Source organism: Crocodylus siamensis, chromosome 3 (assembly GCF_052110815.1).
Source record: "Crocodylus siamensis isolate JL-2025a chromosome 3, ASM5211081v1, whole genome shotgun sequence".
NCBI classification, from domain to species: Eukaryota; Metazoa; Chordata; order Crocodylia; family Crocodylidae; genus Crocodylus; species Crocodylus siamensis.
Genome location: NC_143397.1, coordinates 211186231 through 211201315, shown reverse-complemented (window position 1 = coordinate 211201315; position 15085 = coordinate 211186231). Strand labels below are relative to the sequence as shown.

General features: G+C 40.6%; 1 protein-coding gene across 2 annotated transcripts in view; it reads right to left on the bottom strand.

Moving 5' to 3' along the window:
* LRRCC1 (leucine rich repeat and coiled-coil centrosomal protein 1) overlaps nt 1-15085 on the bottom strand; it is a 53190-nt gene that overhangs the window by 1460 nt on the left and 36645 nt on the right. The window contains exons 12-18 of one of the 2 annotated variants that reach the window (XM_090040258.1): nt 11960-12161; nt 9895-10080; nt 8617-8791; nt 6541-6704; nt 5078-5286; nt 3203-3340; nt 1699-1834 (exon numbers count right to left, since the gene is read on the bottom strand). In XM_090040258.1, coding sequence (XP_089896384.1) covers nt 1699-1834; nt 3203-3340; nt 5078-5286; nt 6541-6704; nt 8617-8791; nt 9895-10080; nt 11960-12161 — 1210 coding nt within the window. Of the gene's footprint in view, nt 1-1698; nt 1835-3202; nt 3341-5077; nt 5287-6540; nt 6705-8616; nt 8792-9894; nt 10081-11959; nt 12162-15085 lie in introns of those variants that run through there. The other variant, XR_016441472.1, reaches the window with a different exon arrangement.

Below are 15085 nucleotides of genomic sequence, written 5' to 3'. Positions count from 1 at the left end.
CGATGCCTTCTGGGGGTGTCTCTCAGGGAACAGAAAAGAGAACTACAGGAGATGGCAAGGCTCTGAAATATCCTCCACCATGACGAGTTCATTGATTTGATGCTGGAGGAGATCTCTGGGATGGTGAAGGAAGAAATGCCAGAGGCAGCACTGGGGAAGAGAGAGGACATGGACACCCAATAGGGAGGAAGCTGAGGCTTGCGACTTCTGGCAGCAAGCAGAGATCTTCAGTTCCACTTGCAGTGGTTTGTCTGGAAAACAGATATGCAGCCCTGGCAACAGCTAGGAAGGAGCACATTCCATTGGTGGAGGAAGACAGGCCAGGCCTCACCAACATGGGAAGGACCAAGACAACTCCCACCAAGAAACGACAGGTGGTGGTGGTTGGAAACTCCCATCTGCAGGGGATGGAGGGAGCCATCTGCCAATCTGACCTGCTGTCTTGGGAAATCTGCTGCTTACTCAGAGCCCAGATGTTACAGAAGGACTACTGAGGCTCATCCAGCCCTCTGGCTGCTACCCCATGCTGCTCATTCATGTGGGCACCAATGATACTGCCAGGGGAGACCCTGAGTGCATCAAAAGTGACTATGGAGCTCTGGGTGCAAGGGTGAGGGGATCTGGGACTCAGGTTGTGTTCTCATCAATCTTCAGTCAAAGCAAAAGGCCCGGGCAGGAGCAGGAGGAAGTGAGCAGCCCTCAGTGGGAAAACAGGTTAGGGACTATTTAGAAAAGCTGGATGTGTACAAATCCATGTGGCTGGATGGGATGCACCCAAGGGTGCTGAGGAAGTTGGCTGATGTGACTGCAGAGCCTTGGCCATCATCTTTGAAAACTCATGGCTATCAGGAGAGGTCCCAGATGATGGAAAAAGGGCAAACAGTGCCCCTTTTTAAGAACTACAAACAGGTCAGCCTCACCTCAGTCCCTGGAAAAATCATGGAGCAGATCCTTAAGAAAGCCATTTCTAAGCACTTCGTGGAGAAAAAGGTGATTAGGAACAGTCATCTTAGATTCACTAGGAGCAAGTCATGCCTAACCAACCTGATTGCCTTCTATGACAAGGTGACAGGCTCTGTGAATATGGGGAAACCAGAAGATGTGGTGTACCCTGATTTTAGCAAGGCTTTTTTGATATGGTTTCCCACAACATTCTCACAGGCAAGCTAAGGAAGTATGGGCTGGATGAATGGACTGCAAGGTGGATAGAAATTTAGCTGGAGCATTGGGCTCAGAGGGTACTAAATCAATGGCTTGAGGTCTAGTTGGCAGCTGGTATCAAGTGGAGTGCCCCAGGGGCTGGTTTAGTTCAATGTCTTAATCAATGATCTGGAAGATAGCACAGTGCACCCTCAGCAAATTTGCAGATGACATCAAGCTGGAGGAAGTAGTAGATACGCTGGTGTGTAAAGCTAGGATTCAGAGTACCCTAGACAAATTGGAGAATTGGGCCAAAGGAATCTCATGAGGTTCAACAAGGACAAGGGCAAAGTCCTGCACTTTTGGCTGGGATGATCTAGCTGGGGATGGTCCTGCTTGGAGCAGGGGGTTCGACTAGATGACCTCCTGAGGTCCCTTGCAACTCTAACTTTCCATGATTCTATGGGGCAAAGATTAAGTTTAGGTGTCAGTAATAGCTTTAATATGAGTGAAACTACAGATTTTATGACAGAATAACCTTTTACTAAGGTATATTACCTTTTCATTTGCTGCTTCAATTTGTCTTTGCTTTTCATTTGCCAGTCGCGCTAGTTCTGCTTGGTGAGCTGCTAGTGTTGATTCAAGCTGTCTTCTAAAGGCATCATCCATTGAACGAAGCTTTTCCATTGCAACTCTAAAAAAACAAAAACAAAAAGAGAGTCTTTTTAAGAGAGCCAGAAATTACATATATTGCTATTATTTTTAAACATGCATATAACATTCTATCATGCCCTTAATAACACAGGAGTCTAGAGAAAAAATAGTTTTAATTCTTAGCTTCAGAAGATATGTTCTCAATTTCTGGTAACAGCAACATTGCCCTAGTTGGCACATTTAATCACTGATTAAAGCAATAACTTTCATGCTTACCTATGCTAAGGTAGTTAACCCCTGGTGCTTTCAACCATCTGCTTTTACTGATAAAACTATATTAGTTGTCCATACTTGACTCAACGATCCTTGGTGATCCCTCCCAAAAAACTAATAGTAGATCCTTATTCTTTGTGGACATTGTCATTCCCAAGATATCTGCTTATAAAATTAGAATGTGCAACTACAGACAGTGAGAAACCTTATTTTAGGCACTTTATGCATGTCCTTTGCAAACTTACAGAGCTGGAGATCTGCACCCTCAAATAGGCTATACTGTTCAGTTCTGCTTACCTCCTAAACTTATTTCATTTCCTTGCATGTACTAGGCATTAAGAGGCAACTTGAATGCTGACAACCTTAATTATACTGAAACAATGCAAGAATACAGAGATGCAAACTCATTCTAAACTTGCAACAAATTTGTGCCAAGTGGACTTCCTATACCTATAAAGTGTATGTCCCTTTATTTAATCTCAATGGGCATTTTTATATATGCTCTGGGATGCAGCGTGGGCACTTTAATTAGTGAGCTGCGCTAATTAAAAGTGCCCATGAGTCACATGTAGCAGTGTCCCCACACTGAAAAACAAGCAGCAGGGAGCTTTGAATATTGAACATGCTTTATTTCAAAGTGCCCTGTTGCCATTTTTTCAGCATGCTGATCCACGTGACGCAGAAGGCTGATGAAACGTGTCAGTTTCCATGCTCCAGTGGACTTAATCAAGTCTACTCCTATGTGCTGGATTTCCCATGCATCGGAGCAGGTTCTCTAGGAGCCTGCTCAGGTCTATAGGAGCCCAGTGTGACAAGAGAAGTAGCGTCTTCAATATAGACTCCGGTGTAAGAGCACATCACTATTGGTAAGGAAACTTAAAATCTTCAAATAAACAGAAAGTTCAGTTAAAAGTTGAGGGACAGATAATACAGACTTCTTTCATAAAAGTAAGCCATTCTTCCATGAATAAGAACTAATTGTGCACCTAAACATTTGTAAGATTGGGCCCAGAGAAAGTACCTATAATAACTTTAGGTAGTGTACTGTATAACCAGAATTTTCGCAGTCTTATATGGTAGAATATAAATCAATTTAGCAAACCCACAAAAGCAACAACTAATAATCTGTTTGTACTTCTGAGTCTGAAGACTTCTGTTTCTCTCTTCAATCAGCTTCTTTTCCTTGATATCAAAGTTTTCTTTCATTTGTTTAACTTGTATCTCCAGCTGGCTTAATAATTCTCCTTTGTCTTGCCACTTCTTATTCATTGTGCTGAAAGTAAAATGTACATAGTAAGAGTGAGTACAGATTCCCCTACTGTATCTCTCTCTCTAAATAAATGGGGGCATAATACTTCTATTTTGTCTACACTTTTCCCAATTTTAAATTACAGACTAACCAAGTACTCCCCCCCAACCAGTAAGAAGCCTTACGTTTATCACAGAATCATAGAAGTAGGGTTGGAAGGGACCTTGTAGATCTTCAAGTTCGACCCCCTGCCTGGGCAGGAGAAAAAACTGGGCTCAAATGATCCTAGCTAGGTAGGCATCAAGCCTCCTCTTAAAGACCCCCAGGGTAGGAGCCAGCACCACTTCCCTTGGAAGTTGGCTCCAGATCCTAGCCGCCCTGACTGAAGTAGTTCTTACAGATGTCTAATCTATACCTACTCGCCAACAATTTATGGCTATTATTCCTTGTTATGCCAGGGGGCGCTAGAGGAAACAAGGTTTCTCCCAAACCCTTCTGGTCCCCCCGAGTGAGTTTACAGACTATCACCAGGTCTCCCCTCAGCCTTCTCTTGTGAAGGCTGAACAGGTTCAGGTCCCACAGTCTCTCATTGTAGGGTCTGCCCTGTTGTCCCCGGATCATGCGTGTGGCCCTCCTCTGGACCCTCTCAATGCTGTCCACATCCCTCCTGAAATGGGGCGCACAGAACTGGACACAGTACTCCAGCTGTGGCCTGACCAGTGCTGCATAGAGGGGGAGGATCACTTCCTTGTCCCTGCTAGAGATGCACCTGTGGATGCATGACGAGGTCGGGTTAGCCCAGCCAACCGTGACCTCACGTTGTCAGCCAATGTTCAACTTGGAGTCAGTAATGACTCCAAGATCCCTTTCTGCCTCTGTGCTCTCAAGAAGAGAGTTTCCCATCTTAAAAAAGTGTGCCACTGGTTACTACTGCTCAAGTGCAGCAACCTGCACTTGTCAGTATTGAAGCACATCCTGTTTTTGCTAGTCCACCCCTGTAACCTATCCAGGTCCTGCTGCAGTCTTTTCCTCCCTACTAGCGTGCTCACCTCACCCCAAATTTAAGGGTGCACCGATACAGATTTTTTGGGCTGATACCCATGGCTGATTTTTAACAAGCCAAATTGGCCAATACTGTCTGATTGCTAATATGCAGCTGGGCAGCTTGGAAAGCAGCATCCAGCTGGTAAGTCTGTTGTGGGGCAAAGGGAGAGGGAAGGGGCGTGGGGGGCAGACTGAGGCCCCCACAGTGAGGAAGGGAGTGGGGCTGGGGCAGGCGCTGCACAGCCAGGGCGGAGAGGCATGTGGCCCCCATGCCTTCCTGGGGTGTGTGCAGCAATGGGAGCCGCCACCCCCTCCCTGTGCCCCCCAGACAGACAAGCTGCTCATGGCTCTGTCCTGTGCCCCACCCTGGCTGTGCAGTGCCTGCTCCTACCCAGGCCCACTCCATCCCTCACCACTGGGGCCTCAAACTGTCCCTTCCCATGCCCCTTCCCACACAGAAGACTTACCAGCCAGACCCAGCTGTTGCCACGGTGCTGGGCTGTGCTCCTGGCTGCCTGTGTACTGCGCTGCAGCTGTGTGGGCATTTAGTGGTGACATTATCAGCCATATCAGTTGAAAAAGCTGATTGACAATACTGTCAATTTTCCTTATATCGTGACAATTCGATATGGGACCAATGTATCGGTGCACCTCTACTTATATTAATTTTTAATATATTGCACAATATTTCATTACATTCTTAATTCCATACAGCACCTGTACATTTTCCTAACATCTTCAAGTTCTACTTCTTTTTCTTCTAGCAGTTGCTTTAATTCCTCTTTTCTTTCATTTTGCCTGTCTAATTTTTCCAGTAGTTCTTCCAATTGTGCAGCTCTTTCATCCAATTGTACCTGAAAAGTCTTTTGGATTTCAGCATTTTCTTGACGCTGTGTTCTGATCTGTTCATCTCTTTCCTGCAAACCCTTTAAAGATTTAAAGACAATATATATTTATTTTTTCAATATAAAACAGTCTTGTAATTATGTTGTTACTTAAATGACTTATTCATTAAAAAAGCCACCCATAAAAAAGCACTAACTGATTAAGGCACCCAATTGTGTTCTTTCAAATAAGACTCAATTATTTAAATTCACAACTTTATAGTTTGCTTTGTTTAAGAAGCAATTTTAACTAGACCACTAGCTGTCAAAGAAAGGGGGGTGACCTGACTTCCATCTAACCCTGGTGGGGGAAGGGTCATAGCACAGCTCTGACCTGCCCTGTGGGGTTTGGGATTTCGGCAGTGAGGAGGAGTGGCAGTACTGCGGGGAACCCTGGGAGCTGGATCCCAAGGCTCCACAGGCCACATTTGGCCTGTGGCCCAGAGGTTGAGCACCCCTGAACCAGATTAATAAATCAGTTACAATCTCTGATAGAAAGATTGTAATAAAAGCTCAATATTAACAAGTTTAAACTCTGCTACTTTAACTTAACAGACAATATATATCAAGGATAATTTATTATTATTAGTTACCAAAGAGGACAGAGAATATTTGTTCTCTCATGCTATTAAAGGACACAAGGCAATGAGTTTACACTAGAGCATGTGCACCCCCTACGTGTCACCAATGCTATGCAGCGACTTATGAGCAAGGTTACTTGGTGATGCTTTACTGCTCAGTAGATTAGCCTACTGTGCAGTCAGGTATCTTGTGCAGACACAGCCTGTGAAGGGTTGGACTAAATGACCTTCAAGATCTCTTTTAACCTTATGATTCTAGCATATTTAATTTTAGACAAAACTCTCATTTATAAATTGTGAATTTTGCTTTCAAGTGAGCTAAATATTTGAGCCCCATGTAATACTAGTATATTTACAGCTTTCATCAAAACATGAACCCTATGTAAATATGCAAACATCCATTTAGTTGTGGGTAAATATTCACTCCTGAGTAACAAAATAAGAAAATTACACTTGAATGCAAAATTGAAAGCCAATTAGATCATCTACAACTACACTATGTTGTGCTTCAACAGAATTCCCTTTAATTCTACTTATTATTTCAGATCAAGCCTGCTACTTACTGCTTCAAGTGAAATTGTTGTCAATGACTTTAACAATAGTGATCAGCCCGTAGACAGGAATAGCACCACTCTCTAGCTTTTACTCAAATCATGACTCCCATTTAAGAGTCTTTTATCTACCTTCTTTATGCTCATACATATACACCACTTACCTCTTTTAATTTCCTAATTGTTTCTGTCTGATCTTCAATTATTTTGGTCTTAATTTTTAAAGCGTCACTGTCACGTTCATTTTTTTTCCTCAAGCCCTCAATCTCGTTAGTTAAAACTTCAATTTTTGCTTCCAGTTTTCCACGGTCTTGGGCAAGAGAAGCTCCTGGATACAAGTATCAGCATTACAGCACTGCGTATCTTGAAATAATTTTCAAATGAAGCTTAGAAAACCTAACATTTCTTGGAAGCAGGCCCGAGACCCACATAGAACAAGATGCAAGTATTTAATTGTAATTAAGTAATATTTTGTAATAGTTGTAGTTTAAAAATATTAAACAGTTGTCTAATCTTTTTTACTCTTATAACATGTATTAAAAATAATGCTTAGAGCGCTAAGCAATATTAAAGAGCCCACAAGATGGAGCTAAATGTGTACAAATCTATATACACAAAGTTACATGAAATAGAACAAGAAAGATGTCAAAAGAAAATATAATTTTGATTCAATATTAGTCATGTTCAAGGACGCCTGCTTCTGTGATTTTCACTTTGGAGGTCACAAGATTGAAAGCAGACATTATGCAATGTGGCTAAAATAAAATAAAGATGACTGCACTTTGACCTGTACTTCGATCATGCCTGAAGAAATGTATATTGCTCAGAACAGGAGCATTAGAGGACCATTTCTGGTCCTTCCCTGCCTGCTCTATTCTGGCCATAGGATTAAAGTTGTTTTAATATGGCAAACACCGGATTTATTCTATGCAATGAAAGCAAGATACCTATGGGGCATTCCTTGAGAGTACCATCTCTAGACATTCTGTAAGTGATAGTGATAGTGTTTGTTTTTACGAGCATCCTTTAAGCACCATTCCTCTAGGTCAGGGTTGGCCAGCCCACAAGCATGTGTGGCAAAAGTGGCACAGGTAGTTGTTGCTTGTGGCACATAAGCTCTGGGCACTCAGTAAAAACCCCCCACCAGAATGGAGGCAGGGGAGCTCCAACTTTTGGGATGAACCATGTGGAGTAAAGTGAGGGAAGCGGTCACCACCAAAAACCAGGTTAACTGTTCCCTGACCCTGTAGCCACTGCCAAATTCAGGGCTTTGGATCCTCAATCTTCATTTAAAACTGCAGTGGTTGTTGGGTCAGGGAAGAGTTAACCTGACGCCTGAGGAAGTGACAACTCTGACAGCAGCATTTGACCCCTGCTCTACTCCACTACAGGTGGAGGTTTTAGCACCCATACTTCCATTCCAGTGCCCGAAGGCACAAACGCATCAAGCAGGACAGAAATCAGAGCAGCACTCAGAGAGGGTCAGGGTTTCTCTTGTGGCACATCAGCCACAGGTTGGCCACTGCTGCTCTGGGTTCTACTCAAGTTCTTGCTTTGGCTCCAATATTGTACCAAGTCTTCTCCACCACTGGATAATATCAAATAAGAGCAGTGATACTGCTATTGCTTTTTTTTCCCACTGCAACTTGTATTAAGATATTTTAAGAATTCATAGAAAAGGGATGGCAGGAAACAGTGAATGCAAAGGAGGCATTCACAGCTTTGGTGTCAGGTGGATGCTACAAGTGATTTTGGTAATGCCAATAAGCAGGAACCCAGTCCCAATATAGGCTATTGAAAAGAGCAGAAAAAAGCTCTCTCGAGATGATGATGGAGATGAAATGGAGAAGGAGAGCTATGTATACCCCTTTATTCAGTTAGCTGAAAGCACTACTACTACAGCATGCATACTGTGATGGTACGACTAGTCAAAAGTCTTCAAGCTCAAACACGAAGTGCATTTATATTCAGTGGAACACACATATAAACAAACATTTAAAGGAAAAAAGACTACTCTCAAGTATTTACCCATGTAGCAGCCGCTCAATTACTACTTTTTAATATCACAAATCCTCTTCTGTGCTGAATAAAATATCAGGACATTATACTTAAATATTTCTCAACTCAGTGGGACCCCAGAGTACTGATTGGTCAGTGAGGACATTCAAGTGAAACAGATCTATTTAATTGATCTTTATCTATGACCTATTACAGCACAACACAAAGACAATGAATTTTACCTTGCTGTGCCAACTCTTGTCCCCATATTTTCCTTTCCATTCTTAATCCATCAATTACAGATTCCTGGGCTGTCAGTTGAGAACTAAGTTTTGATTTTTCCTGTTTCAAGAGTTCAATTTGAACAGACTTATGTTTGTCCTCTTCAGCCAAAGCCTCAAGTGTCTGGATTCTATTCTATGCATAAAATAACAACAGAATGTGTAGTTAGTTACATTATATAAGACAAGCATTCAGGAATTAATTACAAAACACGTTACTAGGAAATTAGTATTTACATGTATTCAATTCAGCTAATCCAGAAATATACATGATATTTTTCGTGCCGTGGATAGGAGACTGGTGGGAAGGTGGGGTGCGAAGCTGCTGCAACTGTGGTGCAGGCTCCCTGAGGGCTGCTATTCTGGCACTCCCTCCAAATTGGTGCTTGGGGCTGGTGCCCAACTTTACCCCGCCATCATTATTATATTGAGGTAGTTTTTCAGTTTTAACTGAAAATGTTGTTTACGCTCAAGGTTTTTTCCTGATAAAAATGGGCATATTTTACCAGTAATACAGAACAGGATTTTCACATTTTATTCATATGGATATTTTCCAGTGGCCTTTTGGTAAAAGATAAGAAAGTCCATAACAGTTGGACTGTGTCTCATTTAACAGTTACAAAAGTTGGGAAGCAATCATTTATTCCTAATGTTTTAATATGTATTTATGGCGATTAGAATTCTGTAGCCTAAACAAAATAATATAGTAGAAAAACTGTGCTACATAGTAGTTAATATTTTTATGCTATGCAGTCACTTTGGATTCATTAGAAATTCACCATAATTATATTAATTTATATATTCCCAGAACTACTGTGATTATAATATGGCTACAATGTTTAAACATAATTTATGTATGGTTATTATTTACAATAACTGTTCTGCAGCTAAAATACTGTTGCCTGTCTGAGTTTACAGGCATATAAATAATTTTTACAGATAATATTAAGTGCTTAGTGATATCTAGTTTCTAATAGTTCAGTGCAAATTACTAATACAAACTTATGAAGAAATAAATGACAATCTTGATTTTGGTTACCGTGGAATTCAGAAGCCTGAAAGTGTCTCAGGAGTAAAATATGAAAACGGAGGTTGCTATGGACATTAATACTGACCCCAAAAGTGATAAAGCATGTCTTTAACTTAAATCAAAATATTTTCCTTGGGAATTTTTTAGTGTTACAATTTTTTATCTACACAAAACGTACAATGACAGTTAGAATGTTTCTAAACAGATACCTTTAGATTTCCTACTATTTCTTGTTTTGATTGAACTACTTGTGTAATTCTTGCTTTCTGTTCTTTAACCATGGATGTTAGCTCTTGAATCAGAGTAGCTGACTGCTTTTCCTTTTGCTGAGACTGAAAAAGGACCTGCTTATATTCTGCTAGCTCAGCAGCAACATTCTCAAAGCTTTCCTTAACCTATATTTGTGTAAGATAAAACAAAGTAATAAAACACATGTAAAATAAAAATTAACCTTATGAAGAAAATAAAAACAATAAAAAGATTAGTCCATACACACACACATACATATACACATACACACACACACATATATTTGTGAGGCAGAAGAGAATCTAATTTAGTAGTAAACAACTGATATCAATACCATCTATTCTTAATAAAAGATTATATACCTGAAGTTAGTTTTCCCTTTGTCAAAGTATGAATGCATGGCTCTAAGTCACACTAACCAAATGAAAATGTTGAAATAAGAACTCCAGAGTTAAACTAGTTAAGGCTAGTTTGGATAAATATAGATTTAAAAAAATTATTTAAAATGTGTGCAATTGTATTGGTTTAAAAAATAAACTTAAATAGTTTAGGCTGTTGTCTATCGTATGATAATCTATTAGAATAATTTAAATTACTTAACAAAATAACATCAAGCAGTACCCATTTGCTGCCTAAAATTTAAATAAAAGGACTGACAGGCACCAAGAACCAACATTTATTGGAGCATTACCCAGATCTGGACTACAAATACAGAAAAACTTTCAATTATTTGATCACTTCAGTTCAAGGACTAGTTTACTGAAAATTGAGGACTTGGGTAGTTGAAAACGTAGACAATAGTACCCACTCCTCCCTCCCTTATGAGTGGTATACAACAGGACAAGATCTATCCATTCTAAAGCTGGAAGAATGTGTTGACTAGAATAGTTATAATTCATTAATTAGTGATGGTACATATTTCATTTATGAAATCAATTTAAAAATGCAAAATATGTTTATATACTCAAGTTTGTTCTTATGTCTCCAGCATATTTAAGGTACCTTTATTTAATTAATAACAGACTTCTAAAAAAACTATACTTGTATGGGAATTGGAATGCACAGAAACAGGTTAGCACAAATCATGAATAAAAAATTAACATGTACATAAAAATACATTATTCACAATTTTCTAACATAAAAAGTCATCAAGTACTCAATCTGAATAAATGCATTTTAAATATGTATAGATAATAACAATCCTCCTGGTTAGCAGAAAGTGCCAACCTTTGTGCAATAGTTACATTTATTTGCAAATCAATGTGTTTTTATGGTTCCCAATAAATGATAAATCAATTTTTCTTATAAAAATAAATTAAAAAATAAGAAACAAGATAAAACCAAAGATTCTATACAATAAAGGGTTACACATCAGTGATTTAAAGCACAAGTAAAACTGATCCATCCTGAATAAGGCTAACTGCTATGTTAAGATTCAAATGATTAGTTAGATAAATATGTTGAAAGGAAAAGCATAAAGAAAAATAATTTTTTTTTAACAAAGAAAAGCTTGATAGAAGCATGACTTTTGTGTTCCTCTGGGGCTGCATCTACATGTGAAATTAAGGGGAAGAAATAAACTCTGGAGCTGTTTGAACTGGAGTAAACTACTCCCAGGCACAAAATCTACATGTCCGCTCACAATAGCAGCAGTTTGAGCCAGGGCAGAGCAGGTCCAGGCTGGCAGGGATATATGGGGGGTCACAGCCCCAGGCTCCAGGTGGCAGCATTGGGGCTGGCTGGGGCACGAGCCTACAGATCTGTGTGGCTAGGCAGCAGCCACAAGTCTAGCCTCCACCCATCTACATACATGTTTCAGCACAGTTAATTACTTCACCGTAAGACAGTAATGTCCCTGACAGAGTTAATTTTATAGCAGAGTTATTTAGTTTACTGCACCCTAATACCGGCACACATGTAGACAGTGGTGCTTTACTGCGTAGCTAATTAGTCTACTCCATAGGAAAGCACACATGTAGCCCAGGGCAATAAAGAATTTGTTTTACAAGATATTCTCAATCTTACCTCCTTAAACCTTTTTGCTTCAATAGTTAAAGCCAAACGAAATTCATTTTCTAACTCCATATACTGTTGGTTTAACACATTCATTTTCTCCTGAAATTCTTTAACACGTTGTTCATGCCTCTTTTCTTCTTTAGCCATTTCTTTTGACAGAACATCTTGAAATTCAGGGCCATTCAGAGTAACTCGGCTTTCCAACTCTTTCCTGGAGTTAACAATCATACATACATTAAATTAAGAAATGTAGCCCTTTTCAGTGTTACTTCATTAAGTTACTATAAAAATATCTTTAAATACACAGTTAGCCAAGGGTAAAGTAAGAAATATATATTTATTTACAATATTGCTCTGTTAGCCACAAACATGTTTGCAAGAACCAACAAGAATAATGCGTGGGAAATCTGTTATACATTTCAATAAAAAAGGTTTCATTCTTTTGTTTGTAACACCCCATAATTTGCCAGTGCAAGCAAAGATGGCAACAGATTTGCATACTGGTGTTACTAATACCAGCATTAAGGCTTTGCAATATAATATAATGCAAAAAAAAAAAAAAAATATATATATATAGTCTATTTTCATCAAATGTTATGCTAGCAGTGCTGGAAGCCAATTCAGGCTCATCTCCAGCTGGAGCCAGGTGATGTCACCTGGCAAAGATAAAAACCGGCTCTGAGCGCAGGAAAGAGGACGCCAAGTGCCGGAGGAGTGGCGGGGAACCGCTAAGGTGGAGCATGTCCAGCTGCTGCAGCTGGGAGTGGCAGATGCGGGAGATCCGCGCGCTGAGGAAGACTGGAGGGGATCAGAGGAGCTGGCAGGGATACTGGCAGTGGCGATGGCAAGAGCCAGTGAGGGAGCTTCTGCCGGAGGTGGCGGATGCAGAGGCGGATCCCGGAGAAGATAAGAGAAATCCCAGCTAGGGTGAAGGCATGGGTCCCAACCCAGGGGACACATTAGTCGAGGGGCAATGGGGCAAAGGGGCACGGGACTCTCCCCACGGTTGCTCCTCTTCTCTTTTTTTTCTTCTCTTTCTCTCATTCCTTTTGCGGTCTTGCCTTTAATTCCTTTTTCTGTCATATTGGGATGTTCCTGTGGCACGGAGTTTTCTGATGGTGAGTGCGCTACGTTTTTGTTTCTTAGTCTGATCTATTTTAGTTGCCTGCCTAGAGCAGGTTAGCCTAGTACACCACACCAGGTTTGGGGAATTAGAGACCCCATCTGGAGATGAAAGACCACGTGAGAACGTGGTGACGACTGACAGCATCCGTCGTAGAATGTGCAGGGCATCGAGAGGGACAACTCTGAAGGCAGAGTGTCACCAGACTCTCCAGGTCTGGCCAGAGTCCAAGGCACCCGTCCACAAGAGAGGACATGTGGGAACCGAGGAAGACATCAACAGGGCTAGCCGTAAAAGATCCTGAGGCTTGTCTTGTAGGTTGGCATGTGGCCAGGGTGTAGGGGAGGCTGGAGCCTCGTGAACATCTGCCAGGACACATGACAACTCTGGAGGCATCCTCAGAGGGGACCTCCTTCACTGAAGGACCATCTTAAATCATGGCAGGTGAGTTTGGGGGATACCCCAAAGGTAACAGAGGAACCCGATGGGGTCTACATGAGGTTCCTTGGTGAGCAAGACCAGCTGCCCAAGCAAAGGTGGCATGGGATCAAATCATCAAGCAGAGACAGGCACAATCTTATTATAGTGATTGAGGCACTGGTAGGGTTCCGACATGCTTTAATATTGTAAACTTATGAATAAAACATTGTATTCAAATGATGCCTATAGAAATAGTGGTGTTTCATTTTACTCATGGAAAAACATGTACTTTGGGTTTTTTAATCAGAAAAACCTGTTTTCATCAGAGAATTTGTGATTATTAAACAAAGAAAACCAGGATCCTTGCTGATTACCTACCCATCAGCCCTATTGTCTTTCTGCAAGTTTGTGTACACAGGTCAAGCCCTTACCTCTCTCTAGACGTGCAGTTTCAAGTAGTTAAATGAATAGAGAATTGTTGGGGGTGGAATAGATTTGGGCAAGGATGAAGAGTCTGGAGATAAATGCAAGGAGGCGGGGCAGTAGAAATAAGAAAGAAACATTTTGAGTAGAATATTCCAGAAGTCTTGAGGGATAAGTTTCTGAGTATAGTCTCTCTACCGATTTGCAATCTAGTGAGGGAATGGTATGGTAGAAGAGAAAACCCATCATGGCAGCAGGCTTGCCAGGCTGTAAGAGAGATCGTTTTTAGCAATATTTTAATGAAGTTCCTCAACCTGTGGGTAAGACACATGTGTGTCAAAAATGCAAACAGTACAACAAAGAAATGCAAGGCCTAGTTGCCAGAATGAAACATCATGAGAAGTCCTCCTTCTTAAGAGGAAGCTGCTTCAAAGATGAATGGAACATGTCTGCACATGCAGGATCTCCAGGTTAGTAAACTTTCTTATTTCATACTTCTTTCTTAAAGGCTGCCTGTCTTCCCTATCCATATCTTTTAGGGAGACTTCTGGACTACCTAAATTCTCATAAAAATGTTTGAGCAAAAATATAGTTGTTACTTTATGGAACTTTCATATTTTAATGCAGTTGTGATATAAATTAATGGCTGAAATTGGCAGATTGTCTTTTTACAGTGTCACTTCTAAAGTAGTATTGAGTGCAATAAGCATACTAAATGAGCAGTACTGTAGTGACTGCACTGACTTCTTTTGTTCAGGAGAATCCATCCTTGACATACAGGATTCTGACTATACATCTTCAACATCATCACCACTGCCTACACTTTCAGAGTTATTTGCTAATGATACCAGTCAAATGTCACTTAATATATCACTGTTGCAGAAAGAAAAAAAAATCTCCATCATTCAGAAACAGCCATAGATAAGTTTGTAATAAGAACCAGCCGATTACAGCAAGAGGTAATTGATAAAAAAATTGCTCGGTTTGTTTATGCAACAAACTCTCCTTTCTGTATGATTGAGAACACCCACTTCACTGACGTGGTTTAGTCATTACAACCAGGATACATTCCACCAAAAAGAGCAGATATAGCAGGCAAATTGCTGGATAAAGTATACAAGAAAGAAACTGAACAGTGTGCAAAAACACTAGAGGGGAAAATTGTTAAC